Consider the following 24,338-nt stretch of genomic DNA (forward strand, 5'->3'; position numbering starts at 1 on the left):
CCATGGTGGAGTCATCCAGCTACAGGAACCCACCAGAGAGATGTCCCCGTCCTCTGTATTCCCGGGATTCCACACAGGAAGGTCACACCATCCCTCACCATCATCAGGTAGGTTATTATTATACAGTATTTATATAGCGGCAGAAGGTTTGCTCAGCGCTGTACATTATAGTGGGGACAGAACATGAGACAATACAGTAACAATACAATACACGAGGGGTGCGAGGGCCCTGATCCTGGGAGCTTACAATCTAGGAGGGAGGGGGTAGTGGTACAGGAGGAAGTGGCTGTGGGGGATGGAGTGGTAGGAGGAGTGGAGGAGATCGGCTGTTAGGTGAGGGTGGGGTAGGCTTCCCTGAAGAGATGGGTTTTCAGGGTGAGCCTGAATGTGAGGAGGGTAGGTGACAGTCTGATGGATTGGGGTAGGGAGTTCCAGAGGATGGGGGAAGTCCTGGAGAAGTCCTGCAGTCAGGCGTGGAAGGAGGAGACCAGGGAGCTAGAAAGTAGGAGGTCTTGTGAGGAGCGAAGATTACGGGTTGGGTGGTATTTGGGTATCAGGTCGGTGAGGTAGTTTGGGGCGGAGTTATGAATGGCTTTGTATGTCAGTGTTAGGAGTTTGAATTTAATGTGTTGGGCAATCGGGAGCCAGTGGAGGGAATGACAGAGGGGGGTGGAGGACACTGAGTGGAGGCCAGTGGAGGGAATGACAGAGGGTGGTGGAGGACACTGAGTGGAGGCCAGTGGAGGGAATGACAGAGGGGGGTGGAGGACACTGAGTGGAGGCCAGTGAAGGGAATGACAGAGGGGGGTGGAGGACACTGAGTGGAGGGAATGACAGAGGGGGGTGGAGGACACTGAGTGGAGGCCAGTGGAGGGAATGACAGAGAGGGGTGGAGGCCAGTGGAGCGATTGGCAGAGGGGGGTGGAGGACACTGAGTGGAGGGAATGACAGAGGGGGGTGGCAGAAGCGGAGCGGTTGGAGAGGTGGATGAGTGGCCGCTGAGCTCAGGATAGACTGAAGCGGGGATAGTTGGTGAGGAGGGATGGCCGGTGAGGAGGTCGGCCGGTGAGGAGGTCGGCCGGTGAGGAGGGATGGCCGGTGGTGCGGGGTGGCCGGTGAGTAGGGATGGCCGGTGAGGTGGGAGGCCGGTGAGGAGGTCGGCCGGTGAGGAGGTCGGCCGGTGAGGAGGGATGGCCGGTGGTGCGGGGTGGCCGGTGAGTAGGGATGGCCGGTGAGGTGGGAGGCCGGTGAGGAGGTCGGCCGGTGAGGAGGTCGGCCGGTGAGGAGGGATGGCCGGTGGTGCGGGGTGGCCGGTGAGGAGGGATGGCCGGTGAGGTGGGAGGCCGGTGAGGAGGTCGGCCGGTGAGGAGGTCGGCTGGTGAGCAGGGATGGCCGGTGGTGAGCGAGGCCGGTGAGGAGGGAGTTGCAGTAGTCCACACGTGGGATGATAATGGGGTAGATGATGACAATTATTGGTAGGTGGGATTTATACTCGGCATGTTTGTTACAATGAATGTTTTATTATATCTCTCAGAGTGGAATCCTCGGGGATGAGAATATTGATGGTAAAGAAGAGTATAAAGAGGAGGATGAGGAGGATGGAGTGATGGAGGAGTTTTCAGAAGGACACAAGGAGATGATGGAGCCACCTAATACCAGGAACCCACCAGAGAGATGTCCCCGTCCTCTGTATTCCCGGGATTCCACACAGGAAGGTCACACCATCCCTCACCATTGCAAGGTTGGTGGGATGGAGCATCTAGAACATGGATTCATACAGACAATGTGTGGAGTTTCTGTGACCTTCTATCTTCCAGATGATATTTCCTCTCCTTCTCTTGATGTAGAGTGGAGATCCAATCGATATAGAATTTGAGGTGAAAGCAGAAGAAGAAGAGGCGTATGTGAGGGATGATCAGCAGTCTATGGAGGAGGATGGAATAACGGGGACATTTATAGAGGAGGACACTCCTACAGAGATCAGCACAGGTGGGTCATGAACACCAAATCCATTCCTCCACCCATACTGCTCACTGATTGGTCCAGAGTAGGGCGGGGGCGGGGTGATATCAGCCTGTAATACATCAGAAGAAACAATGCCGTCCCGATTGATCCGGTAAACGTATCTGGATTATATCTGCGACTCACTTCAATAAAAGCGTGGATTGTAAACCTGAAATACTGGAACTCAGAAAAAATGGCGGCTGACTGGCGCATTACCGCCTACAAAGTGGTTCCTTCCATCCCATGCGGAGTCATGTGACCTACAAACGTCCAATGCCATGTTGTATGTATTAGATCACACGGGTCATAGAAAGGTTGTCATTCACATGGTGGACGTGCTGTAATCATAGAGGGGAGTGGAGGGAATGACAGAGGGGGGTGGAGGTCAGTGGAGGGATTGGCAGAGAGGGGTGGAGGTCAGTGGAGGGATTGGCAGAGAGGGGTGGAGGTCAGTGGAGGGATTGGCAGAGAGGGGTGGAAGCCAGTGGAGGGATTGGCAGAGAGGGGTGGAGGTCACTGATTGGTTGGTAAGGTGTATGAGTCTAGCAGCAGCATTCATAATAGACTGAAGGGGGTGTGGCCTGTGTCAGGGCTCCAGGGTATGACCAGAGGTATGTGAACTGACGCAGGGAAACGCAGGCTTCAGATATGTTATAAACAATATAATTTATTAACACTAACAATACATAAATGCAGTGCAATACTAAAACATAACACAGTGCAAACTAACCAAACCAACCACCCACAGATAACACATACAATGCAAGCGTCGTCAGGCAGGCCGGGTCACTAACAATCGGGCAGGTAGGAACAGGAGGAGCAGGCAGAGAATGGTCAGGGTCACAAGCCAGGGATCAAACAGGAGAAGTCAGCAGAGGTCCGGATCAGGCAGGGTCGGCAACAAGTCAGTCAGACAGGAACAGTAATGCAGGTAACAAGATACAGGGCCCAGGAAAAACACACACCAAGGCCCAGACTGCAGGTCTGGCCATCCCTTAAATACACCTGCATGATCAACTTCAGGTGTTTGGCTGGCTGCAGGGTTGAGTCTCTGATTGCTGGGAGCACCCGCTGGCCAGCCCTGGTACTGCAGCCCACAAGGCAGGTGAGTCCCACCATTACTGGCAAGTCCATTCCTGACAGCCTGTGTGACGGTAGACCAGTGAGGAGGGAGATGCAGTAACGGAGGCGGGATATAACAAGGCATGGATGAGTTTGTGGTGTCATTGGTCAGGAAGGGGCGGAGTTTGGCGATGTTCCGGGGGTTGAGGCGGCAGGATTTAGCTGGTGATTGGATGAGGGGGCCGGAAGGAGGGGTCAGAGTCTAGGGTGACGCCCATCCCCCCAACATGAGGGGCTTATTAGAGGCTCAGTGCGCTTCCTCTAGGGGTGTATGAGACCTGCGTCCCGTATCACTGACCGTATACAACATAGTATATACTATATACCACCTAGAGCCCAAACATTTCCCTCACACTCGGGCTGCAGGCAGAACAACCAACGTTCCCGATTCCCATCTAAAGTCACTCAGCCAATCAGACTGTTACTGGCCACCGGAGGAAGTGAGCCGTGTCTCTGAAATCACCCAAAAGACTCCTTAGAACGGTTGCCTCGTCATATTCTAGATTGCCTCATGCTCATCCAAGATGGAGCTGCATCTCATGCCTCTTCCCTCCTCGTGGATACCGCACCCTATGAAGACGCCCAGCGTGATGACGTCATATCCCGTTTCCCTGCATTCATCATTTTTCCATGATTTCATCCCTCGGAGGTAATACATACAACATGGCATTGAAGGTTTGTAGGTCACATGACTCCGCATGGGATGGAATGAAGCACTTTGTAGGCGGTAATGCGCCAGTCAGCCGCCATTTGTTCTGTGTTCAGCCTGTAATCCCGGGTCACTTCCCTGAGCTGTGTTCCCCGTCCTGTATTCCTGGATTTCTCTCCAATAATCTTCCTTCTCTGTGATGCAGACACAATTTACAGTGGGGATGGAAAGTTTGGGCACCCCAGCTAAAAATGTGTATTAATGTGCATAAAGAAGCCAAGGAAAGATGGAAAAATCTCCAAAAGGCATCAAATTACAGATTAGACATTCTTATAATATGTCAACAAAAGTTAGATTTTATTTCCATCATTTACACTTTCAAAATAACTGAAAACAAAAAAATGGAGTCTGCAAAAGTTTGGGCCCCCTGCAGAATTTATAGCATGCACCGCCCCCTTTGCCAAGCTGAGACCTGCCAGTGTCATGGATTGTTCTCAATCATCGTCTGGGAAGACCAGGTGATGTCAATCTCAAAGGTTTTAAATGCCCCGACTCATCTGACCTTGCCCCAACAATCAGCACCATGGCTTCTTCTAAGCAGTTGTCTAGAAAACTGAAACTGAAAATAGTTGACGCTCACAAAGCTGGAGAAGGCTATAAGAAGATAGCAAAGCGTTTTCAGATGTCAATATCCTCTGTTCGGAATGTCATTAAGAAATGGCAGTCATCAGGAACAGTGGAAGTTAAAGCAAGATCTGGAAGACCAAGAAAAATATCAGACAGAACAGCTCGCAGGATTGTGAGAAAAACAATTCAAAACCCACGTTTGACGGCACGATCCCTCCAGAAAGATCTGGCAGACACTGGAGTTGTGGTCACTATTCCACTATAAAGAGATACTTGTACAAATATGGGCTTCATGGAAGAGTCATCAGAAGAAAACCTCTTCTACGTCCTCACCACAAAAATCATCGTTTGAACTTTGCAAATGAACATATAGACAAGCCTGATGCATTTTGGAAACAAGTTCTGTGGACCGATTTAGGTTAAAATTGAACTTTTTGGCCGGAATGAGCAAAGGTACGTTTGGGGAAGAAGGGGCACAGAATTGAATGAAAAGAACCTCTGTCCAACTGTGAAGCATGGGGTTGGATCAATCATGCTTTGGGGTTGTGTTGCAGCCAGTGGCACAGGGAACATCTCACGAGTAGAAGGAAAAATGGATTCAATAAAATTTCAGCAAATTTTGGATGGTAACTTGATGCCATCTGTGAAAAAGCTGAAGTTAAAGAGAGGATGGCTTCTACAAATGGATAATGATCCTAAACACACCTGGAAATCCACGGGGGATTACATCAAGAGGCGTAAACTGAAGGTTTTGCCATGGCCTTCACAATCTCCTGACCTCAACATCATCGAAAATCTATGGATAGACCCTAAAAGAGCCGTGCGTGACAGACAGCCCAGAAATCTCACAGAACTGGAAGACTTTTGTAAGGAAGAATGGGCAAAGATACCTCAAACAAGAACTGAAAGACTCTTGGCTGGCTACAAAAAGTGTTTACAAGCCGTGATACTTGCCAAAGGGGGCAGTACAAGATATTAACTCTGCAGGGGGCCCAAACTTTTGCAGACGCCATTTTTTTGTTTTCTGTTATTTTGAAAGTGTAAATGATGGAAATAAAATCTAACTTTTGTTGACATATTATAAGAATGTCTAATCTGTAATTTGATGCCTTTTGGAGATTTTTCCATCTTTCCTTGGCTTCTTTATGCACATTAATACACATTTGTAGCTGGGGGGCCCAAACTTTCCATCCCCACTGTATGTCTCTAGACTGGATTTATGGAGATTCTGGGGTTCAGCTGGCAGCAAAATGTTGATTGTTACTCTAAGCATTGCATAATGTAGCACCCAGGACATGTGACTGGGGTCTCCTGCCTTGTGCCGGACTCCTCCAGGGGACCTTCTCTGTTTCCTGCTGGCTGTGCCGGGTGGAGGGATATGTCTGGAGTGTCTCAGACCCAAGTCACTGAGTGCAGTCTCAGGAGATGGGAGGCAGCGGTGTGGGACCTACATAGTTACATAGTTAGTCTGGCTGAAAAAAGACATCCATCTAGTTGTACCATTAATAATAAAAGTTATAATCCGACACCCACAGCTGATCCACCAGAAGGCAAAACCCAGCAAAGCACGATCCGATCTCCTCCTGCAGGGGAAACCTTCCTCCCTGACCCCCCCGAGAGGCAATCGGATATTCCTGGGATCAACTTTCCCTATAAATGTTATATCCAGTTATATTCTGTGTATCCGAGAAAGGATCCAGGACTTTCCTACAGCAATCCCCCCTTATGTATTATACATGGAGATCATATCCCCCCCTTATGTATTATACATGGAGGTCATATCCCCCCTTATGTATTATACATGGAGATCATATCCCCCCTTATGTATTATACATGGAGATCATATCCCCCCTTATGTATTATACATGGAGATCATATCCCCCCCTTATGTATTATACATGGAGATCATATCTCCCCTTATGTATTATACATGGAGATCATATCCCCCCTTATGTATTATACATGGAGATCATATCCCCCCCTTATGTATTATACATGGAGATCATATCCCCCCTTATGTATTATACATGGTGATCATACCCCCCCTTATGTATTATACATGGAGATCATATCCCCCCCTTCTGTATTATACATGGAGATCATATCCCCCCTTATGTATTATATATGGAGATCATATCCCCCCTTATGTATTATACATGAAGATCATATATCCCCCCTTATGTATTATACATGGAGATCATATCCCCCCCTTATGTATTATACATGGAGATCATATCCCCCCTTATGTATTATACATGGAGATCATATCCCCCCTTATGTATTATACATGGTGATCATATCCCCCCTTATGTATTATACATGGTGATCATATATCCCCCCTTATGTATTATACATGGAGATCATATCCCCCTTATGTATTATATATGGAGATCATATCCCCCCTTATGTATTATACATGGAGATCATATCCCCCCTTATGTATTATACATGGAGATCATATCCCCCCTTATGTATTATACCTGGAGATCATATCCCCCCCTTATGTATTATACCTGGAGATCATATCCCCCCTTATGTATTATACCTGGAGATCATATCCCCCCTTATGTATTATACATGGAGATCATATCCCCCCCTTATGTATTATACATGGAGATCATATCCCCCTTATGTATTATACATGGAGATCATATCCCCCCTTATGTATTATACATGGAGATCATATCCCCCCTTATGTATTATACATGGAGATCATATCCCCCCCTTATGTATTATACATGGAGATCATATCCCCCTTATGTGTTATACATGGAGATCATATCCCCCCCTTATGTATTATACATGGAGATCATATCCCCCTTATGTATTATATATGGAGATCATATCCCCCCTTATGTATTATACATGGAGATCATATCCCCCCTTATGTAATATACATGGAGATCATATCCCCCCTTATGTATTATACATGGAGATCATATCCCCCTTATGTATTATACATGGAGATCATATCCCCCCCCCTTATGTATTATACATGGAGATCATATCCCCCCCTTATGTATTATACATGGAGATCATATCCCCCCCCTTATGTATTATACATGGAGATCATATCCCCCCCCTTATGTATTATACATGGAGATCATATCCCCCCTTATGTATTATACATGGAGATCATATCCCCCCCTTCTGTATTATACATGGAGATCATATCCCCCCTTATGTATTATATATGGAGATCATATCCCCCCTTATGTATTATACATGAAGATCATATATCCCCCCTTATGTATTATACATGGAGATCATATCCCCCCCTTATGTATTATACATGGAGATCATATCCCCCCTTATGTATTATACATGGAGATCATATCCCCCCTTATGTATTATACATGGTGATCATATCCCCCCTTATGTATTATACATGGTGATCATATATCCCCCCTTATGTATTATACATGGAGATCATATCCCCCTTATGTATTATATATGGAGATCATATCCCCCCTTATGTATTATACATGGAGATCATATCCCCCCTTATGTATTATACATGGAGATCATATCCCCCCTTATGTATTATACCTGGAGATCATATCCCCCCCTTATGTATTATACCTGGAGATCATATCCCCCCTTATGTATTATACCTGGAGATCATATCCCCCCTTATGTATTATACATGGAGATCATATCCCCCCCTTATGTATTATACATGGAGATCATATCCCCCTTATGTATTATACATGGAGATCATATCCCCCCTTATGTATTATACATGGAGATCATATCCCCCCTTATGTATTATACATGGAGATCATATCCCCCCCTTATGTATTATACATGGAGATCATATCCCCCTTATGTGTTATACATGGAGATCATATCCCCCCCTTATGTATTATACATGGAGATCATATCCCCCTTATGTATTATATATGGAGATCATATCCCCCCTTATGTATTATACATGGAGATCATATCCCCCCTTATGTAATATACATGGAGATCATATCCCCCCTTATGTATTATACATGGAGATCATATCCCCCTTATGTATTATACATGGAGATCATATCCCCCCCCCTTATGTATTATACATGGAGATCATATCCCCCCCTTATGTATTATACATGGAGATCATATCCCCCCCCTTATGTATTATACATGGAGATCATATCCCCCCCCTTATGTATTATACATGGAGATCATATCCCCCCTTATGTATTATACATGGAGATCAAATCCCCCCCTTATGTATTATACATGGAGATCATATCCCCCCCTTATGTATTATACATGGAGATCATATCCCCCCTTATGTAATATACATGGAGATCATATCCCCCTTATGTATTATACATGGAGATCATATCCCCCCCTTATGTAATATACATGGAGATCATATCCCCCTTATGTATTATACATGGAGATCATATCCCCCCTTATGTATTATACATGGAGATCATATCCCCCCCTTATGTATTATACATGGAGATCATATCCCCCCTTATGTATTATACATGGAGATCATATCCCCCCCCCTTATGTATTATACATGGAGATCATATCCCCCCCCTTATGTATTATACATGGAGATCATATCCCCCCTTATGTATTATACATGGAGATCATATCCCCCTTATGTATTATACATGGAGATCATATCCCCCCCTTATGTATTATACATGGAGATCATATCCCCCCTTATGTATTATACATGGAGATCATATCCCCCCCTTATGTATTATACATGGAGATCATATCCCCCTTATGTATTATACATGGAGATCATATCCCCCTTATGTATTATACATGGAGATCATATCCCCCCTTATGTATTATACATGGAGATCATATCCCCCCTTATGTATTATACATGGAGATCAAATCCCCCCCTTATGTATTATACATGGAGATCATATCCCCCCCTTATGTATTATACATGGAGATCATATCCCCCCTTATGTAATATACATGGAGATCATATCCCCCTTATGTATTATACATGGAGATCATATCCCCCCTTATGTATTATACATGGAGATCATATCCCCCCTTATGTATTATACATGGAGATCATATCCCCCCTTATGCATTACACATGGAGATCATATCCCCCCTTATGTATTACACATGGAGATCATATCCCCCCTTATGTATTACACATGGAGATCATATCCCCCACTTATGTATTACACATGGAGATCATATCCCCCTTATGTATTATACATGGAGATCATATCCCCCCTTATGTATTATACATGGAGATCATATCCCCCTTATGTATTATACATGGAGATCATATCCCCCCCCTTATGTATTATACATGGAGATCATATCCCCCCTTATGTATTATACATGGAGATCATATCCCCCCCTTATGTATTATACATGGAGATCATATCCCCCCCTTATGTATTATACATGGAGATCATATCCCCCCCTTCTGTATTATACATGGAGATCATATCCCCCCTTATGTATTATACATGGAGATCATATCCCCCCTTATGTATTATACATGAAGATCATATATCCCCCCTTATGTATTATACATGGAGATCATATCCCCCCCTTATGTATTATACATGGAGATCATATCCCCCCTTATGTATTATACATGGAGATCATATCCCCCCTTATGTATTATACATGGTGATCATATCCCCCCTTATGTATTATACATGGTGATCATATATCCCCCCTTATGTATTATACATGGAGATCATATCCCCCTTATGTATTATATATGGAGATCATATCCCCCCTTATGTATTATACATGGAGATCATATCCCCCCTTATGTATTATACATGGAGATCATATCCCCCCTTATGTATTATACCTGGAGATCATATCCCCCCCTTATGTATTATACCTGGAGATCATATCCCCCCTTATGTATTATACCTGGAGATCATATCCCCCCTTATGTATTATACATGGAGATCATATCCCCCCCTTATGTATTATACATGGAGATCATATCCCCCTTATGTATTATACATGGAGATCATATCCCCCCTTATGTATTATACATGGAGATCATATCCCCCCTTATGTATTATACATGGAGATCATATCCCCCCCTTATGTATTATACATGGAGATCATATCCCCCTTATGTGTTATACATGGAGATCATATCCCCCCCTTATGTATTATACATGGAGATCATATCCCCCTTATGTATTATATATGGAGATCATATCCCCCCTTATGTATTATACATGGAGATCATATCCCCCCTTATGTAATATACATGGAGATCATATCCCCCCTTATGTATTATACATGGAGATCATATCCCCCTTATGTATTATACATGGAGATCATATCCCCCCCCCTTATGTATTATACATGGAGATCATATCCCCCCCTTATGTATTATACATGGAGATCATATCCCCCCCCTTATGTATTATACATGGAGATCATATCCCCCCCCTTATGTATTATACATGGAGATCATATCCCCCCTTATGTATTATACATGGAGATCAAATCCCCCCCTTATGTATTATACATGGAGATCATATCCCCCCCTTATGTATTATACATGGAGATCATATCCCCCCTTATGTAATATACATGGAGATCATATCCCCCTTATGTATTATACATGGAGATCATATCCCCCCCTTATGTAATATACATGGAGATCATATCCCCCTTATGTATTATACATGGAGATCATATCCCCCCTTATGTATTATACATGGAGATCATATCCCCCCCTTATGTATTATACATGGAGATCATATCCCCCCTTATGTATTATACATGGAGATCATATCCCCCCCCCTTATGTATTATACATGGAGATCATATCCCCCCCCTTATGTATTATACATGGAGATCATATCCCCCCTTATGTATTATACATGGAGATCATATCCCCCTTATGTATTATACATGGAGATCATATCCCCCCCTTATGTATTATACATGGAGATCATATCCCCCCTTATGTATTATACATGGAGATCATATCCCCCCCTTATGTATTATACATGGAGATCATATCCCCCTTATGTATTATACATGGAGATCATATCCCCCTTATGTATTATACATGGAGATCATATCCCCCCTTATGTATTATACATGGAGATCATATCCCCCCTTATGTATTATACATGGAGATCAAATCCCCCCCTTATGTATTATACATGGAGATCATATCCCCCCCTTATGTATTATACATGGAGATCATATCCCCCCTTATGTAATATACATGGAGATCATATCCCCCTTATGTATTATACATGGAGATCATATCCCCCCTTATGTATTATACATGGAGATCATATCCCCCCTTATGTATTATACATGGAGATCATATCCCCCCTTATGCATTACACATGGAGATCATATCCCCCCTTATGTATTACACATGGAGATCATATCCCCCCTTATGTATTACACATGGAGATCATATCCCCCACTTATGTATTACACATGGAGATCATATCCCCCTTATGTATTATACATGGAGATCATATCCCCCCTTATGTATTATACATGGAGATCATATCCCCCTTATGTATTATACATGGAGATCATATCCCCCCCCTTATGTATTATACATGGAGATCATATCCCCCCTTATGTATTATACATGGAGATCATATCCCCCCCTTATGTATTATACATGGAGATCATATCCCCCCCTTATGTATTATACATGGAGATCATATCCCCCCTTATGTATTATACATGGAGATCATATCCCCCCTTATGTATTATACATGGAGATCATATCCCCCTTATGTATTATACATGGAGATCATATCCCCCTTATGTATTATACATGGAGATCATATCCCCCCTTATGTATTATACATGGAGATCATATCCCCCCTTATGTATTATACATGGAGATCATATCCCCCCTTATGTATTATACATGGAGATCATATCCCCCCTTATGTATTATACATGGAGATCATATCCCCCCTTATGTATTATACATGGAGATCATATCCCCCCTTATGCATTATACATGGAGATCATATCCCCCCTTATGCATTACACATGGAGATCATATCCCCCCTTATGTATTACACATGGAGATCATATCCCCCCTTATGTATTACACATGGAGATCATATCCCCCCCTTATGTATTACACATGGAGATCATATCCCCCTTATGTATTATACATGGAGATCATATCCCCCCTTATGTATTATACATGGAGATCATATCCCCCCTTATGTATTATACATGGAGATCATATCCCCCCTTATGTATTATACATGGAGATCATATCCCCCCTTATGTATTATACATGGAGATCATATCCCCCCTTATGTATTATACATGGAGATCATATCCCCCCTTATGTATTATACATGGAGATCATATCCCCCCTTATGTATTATACATGGAGATCATATCCCCCCTTATGTATTATACATGGAGATCATATCCCCCTTATGTATTATACATGGAGATCATATCCCTCCTTATGTATTATACATGGAGATCATATCCCCCCCCTTATGTATTATACATGGAGATCATATCCCCCCCCTTATGTATTATACATGGAGATCATATCCCCCCCTTATGTATTATACATGGAGATCATATCCCCCCTTATGTATTATACATGGAGATCATATCCCCCCTTATGTATTATACATGGAGATCATATCCCCCTTATGTATTATACATGGAGATCATATCCCCCCTTATGTATTATACATGGAGATCATATCCCCCCTTATGTATTATACATGGAGATCATATCCCCCCCCTTATGTATTATACATGGAGATCATATCCCCCCTTATGTATTATACATGGAGATCATATCCCCCCTTATGTATTATACATGGAGATCATATCCCCCCTTATGTATTATACATGGAGATCATATCCCCCCTTATGTATTATACATGGAGATCATATCCCCTCTTATGTATTATACATGGAGATCATATCCCCCACTAACCCCTTCCATACCATGCACTTTTACCCCCCCCCCCCCCCCCCCAGGCCATTTTTCAGGCTTCAGCGCTCTCACACTTTGACAATTGTACCCAAACTAAAATTTGGAGGATATCTGTCCCGTACCGACATTTGGGGGATCTCTGTCTCGTCCCGACATTTAGGGGATGTCTGTCTCGTCCCGACATTTGGGGGATGTCTGTCTCGTCCCGACATTTGGGTGATCTCTGTCCCGTCCTGACATTTGGGGGATCTCTGTCCCGTCCCGACATTTGGGGGATCTCTGTCCCGTCCTGACATTTGGGGGATCTCTGTCCCGTCCCGACATTTGGGGGATCTCTGTCCCGTCCTGACATTTGGGGGATATCTGTACCGTCCCGACATTTGGGGGATGTCTGTCCCGTCCTGACATTTGGGGGATGTCTGTCCCGTCCTGACATTTGGGGGATGTCTGTCCCGTCCTGACATTTGGGGGATCTCTGTCCCGTCCTGACATTTGGGGGATGTCTGTCCCGTCCTGACATTTGGGGGATGTCTGTCCCGTCCTGACATTTGGGGGATGTCTGTACCGTCCCGACATTTGGGGGGATGTCTGTCCCAATATTTGGGGGATCTCTGTCCCGTCCCGACATTTGGGGGATCTCTGTCCCGTCCCGACATTTGGGGGATATCTGTCTCGTCCCGACATTTGGGGGATGTCTGTCTCGTCCCGACATTTGGGGGATATCTGTACCGTCCTGACATTTGGGGGATATCTGTACCGTCCTGACATTTGGGGGATCTCTGTCCCGTCCTGACATTTGGGGGATGTCTGTCCCGTCCCGACATTTGGGGGATGTCTGTCCCGTCCCGACATTTGGGGGATGTCTGTCCCGTCCCGACATTTGGGGGATGTCTGTCCCGTCCCGACATTTGGGAGATGTCTGTCCCGTCCCGACATTTGGGGGATCTCTGTCCCGTCCCGACATTTGGGGGATGTCTGTCCCAATATTTGGGGGATCTCTGTCCCGTCCCGACATTTGGGGGATCTCTGTACCGTCCCGACATTTGGGGGATCTCTGTCCCGTCCCCACATTTGGGGGATCTTTGTCCCGTCCCGACATTTGGGGGATATCTGTACCGTCCCGACATTTGGGGGATATCTGTACCGTCCCGACATTTGGGGGATCTCTGTCCCGACATTTGGGGGATATCTGTACCGTCCCGACATTTGGGGGGATCTCTGTCCCGTCCCGACATTTGGGGGATCTCTGTCCCGTCCCGACATTTGGGGATCTCTGTCCCGTCCCGACATTTGGGGATCTCTGTCCCGTCCCGACATTTGGGGGGATCTCTGTCCCGTCCCGACATTTGGGGGATATCTGTCCCGTCCTGACATTTGGGGGGTTCTCTGTCCCGTCCTGACATTTGGGGGATATCTGTCCCGTCCTGACATTTGGGGGATATCTGTCCCGTCCCGACATTTGGGGGGTTCTCTGTCCCGTCCCGACATCTGGGGGGTTCTCTGTCCCGTCCTGACATTTGGGGGATGTCTGTCCCGTCCCGACATTTGGGGGATGTCTGTCCCGTCCCGACATTTGGGGGATGTCTGTCCCGTCCCGACATTTGGGGGGGATCTCTGTCCCGTTCCGCCATTTGGGGGATATCTGTACCGTCCCGACATTTGGGGGATATCTGTCCCGTCCCGACATTTGGGGGGGATCTCTGTACCGTCCCGACATTTGGGGGATATCTGTACCGTCCCGACATTTGGGGGATCTCTGTACCGTCCCGACATTTGGGGGATCTCTGTCCCGTCCCGACATTTGGGGGGATCTCTGTCCCGTCCCGACATTTGGGGGGATGTCTGTCCCGTCCCGACATTTGGGGGGGATCTCTGTACCGTCCTGACATTTGGGGGGATCTCTGTACCGTCTCGACATTTGGGGGGGATATCTGTCCCGTCCCGACATTCTTGGACCTCAGGAAATGAGATTGGCTGTCAGTCCTTCAGGATTGATCAATACTCAGATATCTCCCATAGTTTGTGAACTCTATAACTTCCCTTCAGACTAAATCATAAATCCTAATTTGGGTTTTTTCACCCCAGAAATGGAGCAGAATACATCTCGGCCTAAATTTCTGAAGAACAATTATTTATTTGTAAACTTTTATAACAGAAACAAAGAATAACGTTTTATTTTCAAAATTTTTGGTCTTTTGAGAAGAAAATGAAGCCATCCATTGTATACAACTGTCATGTGACCTGCAGGGATTGGTCTGAGCAGGTCACATGGTACTGACAACGGGGCGGTACACAGATCTGTCATTGGTCGTGTCCGAGGTACGTGGTCGGTGACAGATCCCGCCGCTGCACGGCTCTGCGGGGAGGCAAACTGCGCATTCCTGGAAGGACTCCATATGGCTTCCACCCGGAGGGACGAGGTGCTCACCCCGCCACCATCTGACCATAGTCCGGGCGGGTTACCCCACTAATGACACTGATACTTGGGGTACCCCACTAATAACACTGAGCCTTGGGGTACCCCACTAATCACACTGAGCCTTGGGGTACCCCACTAATCACACTGAGCCTTGGGGTACCCCACTAATCACACTGAGCCTTGGGGTACCCCACTAATGACACTGACCCTTGGGGTACCCCACTAATCACACTGAACCTTGGGGTACCCCACTAATCACACTGAGCCTTGGGGTCCCCCACTAATCACACTGACCCTTGGGGTACCCCACTAATCACACTGACCCTTGGGGTACCCCACTAATGACACTGAGCCTTGGGGTACCCCACTAATGACACTGACCCTTGGGGTACCCCACTAATCACACTGAACCTTGGGGTACCCCACTAATCACACTGAGCCTTGGGGTCCCCCACTAATCACACTGACCCTTGGGGTACCCCACTAATCACACTGAGCCTTGGGGTCCCCAACTAATCACACTGACCCTTGGGGTACCCCACTAATAACACTGACCCTTGGGGTACCCCACTAATCACACTGACCCTTGGGGTCCCCCACTGACACCCCCAGACCATTCAGAGTATGAATCATTAACCACTACTCTCTGAATACGATCTTTCAGACAGTTTTCTATCCATTTATATTCGGATTATTCCAGACTTTACCTTACACATTAGCCGTGTGTGGGGAACTGTGTCCAAGTATACCACGTCCACCGCCACCCCTCTGTCCAAGTATACCACGTCCACCGCCACCCCTCTGTCCGAGTATGCCACGTCCACCGCCACCCCTCTGTCCAAGTATACCACGTCCACCGCCACCCCTCTGTCCGAGTGTACCACGTCCACCGCCACCCCTCTGTCCGAGTGTACCACGTCCACCGCCACCCCTCTGTCCGAGTGTGCCACGTCCACCGCCACCCCTCTGTCCGAGTGTGCCACGTCCACCGCCACCCCTCTGTCCGAGTGTGCCACGTCCACCGCCACCCCTCTGTCCGAGTGTGCCACGTCCACCGCCACCCCTCTGTCCGAGTGTGCCACGTCCACCGCCACCCCTCTGTCCACGTATACCACCTCCACCGCCACCCCTCTGTCCACGTATACCACCTCCACCGCCACCCCTCTGTCCGAGTATACCACGTCCACCGCCACCCCTCTGTCCGAGTATACCACGTCCACCGCCACCCCTCTGTCCGAGTGTGCCACGTCCACCGTCACCCCTCTGTCCGAGTGTGCCACGTCCACCGTCACCCCTCTGTCCGAGTGTGCCACGTCCACCGCCACCCCTCTGTCCGAGTGTGCCACGTCCACCGCCACCCCTCTGTCCGAGTGTGCCACGTCCACCGCCACCCCTCTGTCCGAGTGTGCCACGTCCACCGCCACCCCTCTGTCCGAGTGTGCCACGTCCACCGCCACCCCTCTGTCCGAGTGTGCCACGTCCACCGCCACCCCTCTGTCCGAGTGTGCCACGTCCACCGCCACCCCTCTGTCCACGTATACCACCTCCACCGCCACCCCTCTGTCCGAGTATACCACGTCCACCGCCACCCCTCTGTCCGAGTATACCACGTCCACCGCCACCCCTCTGTCCGAGTGTACCACGTCCACCGCCACCCCTCTGTCCGAGTGTGCCACGTCCACCGTCACCCCTCTGTCCGAGTGTGCCACGTCCACCGCCACCCCTCTGTCCGAGTGTGCCACGTCCACCGCCACCCCTCTGTCCGAGTGTGCCACGTCCACCGCCACCCCTCTGTCCGAGTGTGCCACGTCCACCGCCACCCCTCTGTCCGAGTGTGCCACGTCCACCGCCACCCCTCTGTCCGAGTATGCTACGTCCACCGCCACCCCTCTGTCCGAGTGTACCACGTCCACCGCCACCCCTCTGTCCAAGGATTTGCTCACCTCCAATCTAACCGGTTTCATGATGGTTTAATCCCAGCTCACCTCTACATGTTGTCTACAGTAAACATTTCAGCTTCCACTGATTACAGAATACTAATACTGAGAGTCCTGACCCTTATACTATATAACTTGTACATTACATACTCCTGACCCCTGCACTATATACTCTATGTTGTACATTACATACTCCTGACCCCTGCACTATATACTCTATGTTGTACATTACATCCTCCTGACCCCTGCACTATATACTCTATGTTGTACATTACATACTCCTGACCCCTGCACTATATACTCTGTGTTGTACATTACATACTCCTGACCCCTGCACTATATACTCCGTGTTGTACATTACATACTCCTGACCCCTGCACTATATACTCTGTGTTGTACATTACATACTCCTGACCCCTGCACTATATACTCTGTTGTACATTACATACTCCTGACCCCTGCACTATATACTCCGTGTTGTACATTACATACTCCTGACCCCTGCACTATATACTCTGTGTTGTACATTACATACTCCTGACCCCTGCACTATATACTCTGTTGTACATTACATACTCCTGACCCCTGCACTATATACTCTGTGTTGTACATTACATACTCCTGACCCCTGCACTATATACTCCGTGTTGTACATTACATCCTCCTGACCCCTGCACTATATACTCTGTGTTGTACATTACATACTCCTGACCCCTGCACTATATACTCCGTGTTGTACATTACATACTCCTGACCCCTGCACTATATACTCCGTGTTGTACATTACATACTCCTGACCCCTGCACTATATACTCTATGTTGTACATTACATACTCCTGACCCCTGCACTATATACTCTATGTTGTACATTACATACTCCTGACCCCTGCACTATATACTCTGTGTTGTACATTACATACTCCTGACCCCTGCACTATATACTCTGTTGTACATTACATCCTCCTGACCCCTGCACTATATACTCTATGTTGTACATTACATCCTCCTGACCCCTGCACTATATACTCTGTTGTACATTACATACTTTTGACCCCTGCTCTCCCCCCTCCCCCACTGCTATATATACACATCATATGTCTTCTACTCTGTCCCCCCCATTTCCTCCCAGCTGGACATTTTATATCGGATGATGTGATTGGAGCACAGACTTTTACATGGTGATAATAATGTGATAACATCCTCCAACCAGAAAGTGATAATGAGGGAGGAGCCAATACCCCAATGATGGTGGTCTTCAGGATGAGGGAGGAGTCAATACCCCAATGATGATGGTCTTCAGGATGAGGGAGGAGTCAGTACCCCAATAATGGTGGTCTTCAGGGTCAGGATGAGGGAGGAGTCAATACCCCAATGATGGTGGTGTTCATGGTCAGGATGAGGGAGGAGTCAATACCTCAATGATGGTCCTCTTCAGGAAGAGGGAGGAGTCAATACCCCAATGATGGTGGTCTTCAGGATGAGGGAGTAGTTAATACCTCAATGATGGTCCTCTTCAGGATGAGGGAGGAGTCAATACACCAATGATGGTGGTCTTCAGGATGAGGGAGGAGTCAGTATCCTATATTAGTGGTCTTAAGGGTCAGGATGAGGGAGGAGTCAATACCTCAATGATGGTCCTCTTCAGGAAGAGGGAGTAGTTAATACCCCAATGATGGTGGTCTTCAGGGTCAGGATGAGGGAGGAGTCAATTCCCCAATGATGGTGGTCTTCAGGATAAGGGATGAGTCAATAACTAATGATGATGGTCTTCAGGATGAGGGAGGAGTCAGTACCCCAATAATGGTGGTCTTCAGGGTCAGGATGGGGGAGGAGTCAATACCCCAATGATGGTTGTCTTCGGGATGAGGGAGGAGTCAGTACCCCAATAATGGTGGTCTTCAGGGTCAGGATGAGGGAGGAGTCAATACCTCAATGATGGTTCTCTTCAGGATGAGGGAGGAGTTAATACCCCAATGATGGTGGTCTTCAGGATGATGGAGAAGTTAATACCCCAATGATGGTGGTCTTCAGGATGAGAGAGGATTCAATACCCCAATGATGGTGGTCTTCAGGGTCCGGATGAGGGAGGAGTCAATACCCCAATGATGGTTGTCTTCAGGATGAGGGAGGAGTCAATACCCCCAATGATAGTAGCCTTCATAATGATGGAGGAGTTAATACCCCAATGATGGAGGTCTTCAGGGTCAGGATGAGGGAGGAGTCAATACCCCAATGATGGTGGTCTTCAGGGTCAGGATGAGGGAGGAGTTAATACCCCAATGATGGTGGTCTTCAGGATGAGGGAGGAGTCAATACCCCAATGATGATGGTCTTCAGGATGAGGGAGGAGTCAGTACCCCAATAATGGTGGTCTTCAGGGTCAGGATGAGGGAGGAGTTAATACCCCAATGATGGTGGTCTTCAGGATGAGGGAGGAGTTAAAACCCCAATGATGGTGGTCTTCAGGATGAGGGAGGATTCAATACCCCAATGATGGTGGTCTTCAGGGTCAGGATGAGGGAGGAGTCAATTCCCCAATGATGATGGTCTTCAGGATGAGGGAGGAGTTAATTCCCCAATGACGGTGGTCTTCAGGGTTAGGATGGGGGAGGAGTCAATACCCCAATGATGATGGTCTTCAGGGTCAGGATGAGGGAGGACTCAATACCCCATTGATGGTGGTCTTCAGGATGAGGGAGGAGTTAATACCCCAATGATGGTGGTCTTCAGGATGAGGGAGGAGTCAATACCCCAATGATGGTGGTCTTCAGGATGAGGGAGGAGTCAATACCCCAATGATGGTGGTCTTCAGGGTCAGGATGGGGGAGGAGTCAATACCCCAATGATGGTGGTCTTCAGAAGCAGGATGAGGGAGGAGTCAATAACCCACTGATGGTGGTCTTCAGGATGAGGGAGAAGTTAATACCCCAATGATGATGGTCTTCAGGGTCAGGATGGGGAAGGAGTTAATACCCCAATGATGGTGGTCTTCAGGATCAGGATGAGGGAGGACTCAATACCCCAATGACGGTGGTCTTCAGGATGAGGGTGGAGTCAATACCCCAATGACGGTGGTCTTCAGGATGAGGGAGGAGTTAATACCCCAATGATTGTGGTCTTCAGGATGAGGGATTATCCAATACCCCAATGATGGTGGTCTTCAGGGTCAGGATGAGGGTGGAGTCAATACCTCGATGGTCCTCTTCAGGATGAGGGAGGAGTTAATACCCCAATGATGGTGGTCTTCTGGATGAGGGAGAATTTATTACCCCAATGATGGTGGTCTTCAGGATGAGGGAGGATTCAATACCCCAATGATGGTGGTCTTCAGGGTCAGGATGAGGGTGGAGTCAATACCTCGATGGTCCTCTTCAGGATGAGGGAGGAGTTAATACCCCAATGATGGTGGTCTTCTGGATGAGGGAGAATTTATTACCCCAATGATGGTGGTCTTCAGGATGAGGGAGGATTCAATACCCCAATGATGGTGGTCTTCAGGATGAGGGATGAGTTAATACCCCAATGATGGTGGTCTTTAGGGTCAGGATGAGGGAGGAGTCAATACCCCAATATTTGTGGTCTTTAGGGTCAGGATGAGGGAGGTGTCAATACCCCAATGATGGTGGTCTTCAGGATCAGGATGAGGGAGGAGTCAATACCCCAATAATGGTGGTCTTCAGGGTCAGGATGAGGGAGGAGTCAATACCCCAATGATGGTGGTCTTCAGGATCAGTCCAGTCTTCATCTTGGTTGTTCTCCCCCATCCTCACTCTCTGACCTCTGGTGGGGCTCAGCCCCGCTGTTCTTCATGACTAAATCATGCAGTAAATCAGGAAGTGCAGTACTTCTTGTGTTGGGAAGATGGCGATGAGTGATAGAGGGGGTGGGGACCCTCGTCCTATAATCCCCTCATCACTGTCCCTCCTATAAAAGACAGTTCTGGTTGTTTCCTCACTCTCTGACTAAGGTCCATGAATAAAGAAATGACCTGGTAGGAGATCAGAGGAGCCATTTCCTAGTTCCCTTGAGGGTGGAATTGTAAGCTCCTTAGAGACCAAACTGCCTGATGTGGGTGGAGTCCTGGTTTGGGGGAACCAATCAGCTCCTGTCTAGTAATCCTCTTTGTCTTTGTATTTTAGTCCATGGCCGGGAGATGAGGAAAACCTCCGAGGATTGTCTCACTTTGTCTCCAGACTGGAAAGTAGAAGATGAGGACATCACACAGTATAGTCCAGGAGAAAACCCGGCTCCCTCCAATGTCCATCCGGCACCACCCAGTGTAGATGGACCATCGGATTCCTCGTATCCTGAGGAACCTCAGACTGTGCGGAACCGGGCCGGCCTTCCAACAGGGAAGAGGTTCTCCTGTCCTGAGTGTGGGAAATGTTTCCAATATAAATCCGTTCTTAATGAGCATATAAGATCTCACACGGGGGAGAAGCCGTATTCCTGTCCTGAGTGCGGGAAATGTTTCCATTATAAATCCAATCTTAATGAGCATATAAGATTTCACAGGGGGGAGAAGCCATATTCCTGTCCTGAGTGCGGGAAATGTTTCCGATCTAAATCTAAACTTAATGTTCATAAAAGATCTCACACGGGGGAGAAGCCGTATTCCTGTCCTGAGTGCGGGAAATGTTTCCAATCTACATCTAAACTTAATGTTCATAAAAGATCTCACACGGGGGAGAAGCCGTATTCCTGTTCTGAGTGCGGGAAATGTTTTGTAGAAAAATCAACACTTATCATACATCAAAGATCTCACACGGGGGAGAAGCCATATTCCTGTCCTGAGTGCGGGAAATGTTTTTCAGTGAAGTCCTATCTTCACACACATCGGAGATCTCACACGGGGGAAAAGCCATATTCCTGTCCTGAGTGCGGGAAATGTTTTTCAGCTAAGTCCTCTCTTTACAAACATCAGAGATCTCACACGGGGGAGAAGCCATTTTCCTGTCCTGAGTGTGGAAAGTGGTTTTCAGATAAGTCCAGTCTTTACACACATTGGCAATCTCACACGGGGGAAAAGCCGTATTCCTGTCCTGAGTGCGGGAAATGTTTCCAATCTAAATCTAAACTTAACAGACATGAAAGATCTCACACAGGAGAGAAGCCGTATTCCTGTCCTGAGTGCGGGAAATGTTTCCAATCTAAATCTAAACTTAATGTGCATAAAACATCTCACACGGGGGAGAAGCCATATTCCTGTCCTGAGTGCGGGAAATGTTTTGTAGAAAAATCAACACTTATCGTACATCAGAGGTCTCACACAGGGGAGAAGCCACATTCCTGTCCTGAGTGCGGGAAATGTTTTGTAGAAAAATCAACACTTATCATACATCAGAGGTCTCACACAGGGGAGAAGCCATATTCCTGTCCTGAGTGCGGGAAATGTTTCCAATCTAAATCTAAACTTAGTAGGCATAAAAGATCTCACACGGGGGAGAAGCCATATTCCTGTTCTGAGTGCGGGAAATGTTTTATAGCAAAATCAACACTTCTCATACATCAGAGGTCTCATACAGGGGAAAAGCCATATTCCTGTCCTGAGTGCGGGAAATGTTTTTCCTATAAGTCCTATCTTTCAAGACATCAGAGATCTCACACGGGAGAGAAGCCATATTTTTGTCCTGAGTGCGGGAAATGTTTTTCACAGAATTCCTATCTTCACACACATCAGAGATCTCACACGGGGGAGAAGTCATATTCTTGTCCTGAGTGTGGGAAATGTTTTTCACAGAATTCCTATCTTCACAGACATCAGAGATCTCACACGGGGGAGAAGCCGTATTCCTGTCCTGAGTGCGGGAATTGTTTTTCACAGAAGTCCCATCTTCACTCACATCAAAGATCTCACACGGAGAAGCCATTTTCCTGTCCTGAGTGCGGGAAATGTTTTTCAGATGAGTCCAGTCTTTACACACATCAGAGATGTCACACAAGGGAAAAGCCGTATTCCTGTCCTGAGTGCGGGAAATGTTTTTCCTATAAGTCCAAACTTAACATACATCAGAGATCTCACACGGGAGAGAAGCCGTATTCCTGTCCTGAGTGCGGGAAATGTTTTTCACAGAAGTCCGGTCTTTCCAGACATCAGAGATCTCACACGGGGGAGAAGCCACTTTCCTGTCCAGAGTGAGGGAAATGTCCCTCACTGAAGTCCTGTCTTCCTGTACATCAGGGATTATATCGTGGTAGACAGATCAGACCGGGGTCAGTCCTTATTGGGGGGCGGAATGGGGAAAGATGGGGGGAGGGCTATGGCAGATGGTAAGAAGGTTCCCATGTTACAAACAACCAGTGGAATTGGTACCATTTGTATGAAAATAAAAAATACACAAAATCTGTGTGAGCAAGGTGTCAGTGAATGAAGGAGGTGTCAATGAAAAAGGTGTCAATAAATGAACAAGGTGACAGTGAATGGACAAGGTGTTAATGAATGAACAAGGTGTCAGTGAATGAAGGAGATGTCAGTGAATGGAGGTGTTAGTGAATGAACAAGGTGTCAGTGAATGAAGTGTTTGTTCCCCAATGCCAGAAGTCTGCCCAGCACAATAGGTGAGTTGGAAGGTTTGATGAATGAAGAGAACTAGGATTGGATTGGTATTGCTGAATCTTGGCTTCATTCCTCACATGACTGGGCCATTCATA

General features: G+C 46.9%; 2 protein-coding genes across 4 annotated transcripts in view; both read left to right on the forward strand.

The window, feature by feature from the left end:
* The window catches only part of LOC149429046 (uncharacterized), a 3,160-nt gene extending 981 nt beyond the window's left edge, over positions 1–2,179 (forward strand). For all 3 annotated transcript variants that reach the window (XM_089666791.1, XM_089666793.1, XM_089666792.1), the window contains exons 4-6: positions 1–107; positions 1,535–1,741; positions 1,848–2,179. The exon at positions 1–107 is cut by the window's left edge and continues 121 nt beyond it. In XM_089666791.1, coding sequence (XP_089522917.1) covers positions 1–107; positions 1,535–1,741; positions 1,848–2,000 — 467 coding nt within the window. In that variant the 3' untranslated portion in view covers positions 2,001–2,179. The remainder of the gene's footprint in view (positions 108–1,534; positions 1,742–1,847) is intronic.
* LOC149429044 (uncharacterized) overlaps positions 1–24,030 on the forward strand; it is a 108,407-nt gene extending 84,377 nt beyond the window's left edge. The window contains 1 exon segment of the mRNA XM_089666797.1: positions 21,832–24,030. Coding sequence (XP_089522923.1) covers positions 21,832–23,826 — 1,995 coding nt within the window. The 3' untranslated portion in view covers positions 23,827–24,030.
* Positions 24,031–24,338: the final 308 nt, after the last annotated feature.

Source organism: Staurois parvus, unplaced genomic scaffold (assembly GCF_062004578.1).
Source record: "Staurois parvus isolate SC_StPar_1 unplaced genomic scaffold, SC_StPar_1.0 ptg002848l, whole genome shotgun sequence".
Classification (NCBI taxonomy): domain Eukaryota; kingdom Metazoa; phylum Chordata; class Amphibia; order Anura; family Ranidae; genus Staurois; species Staurois parvus.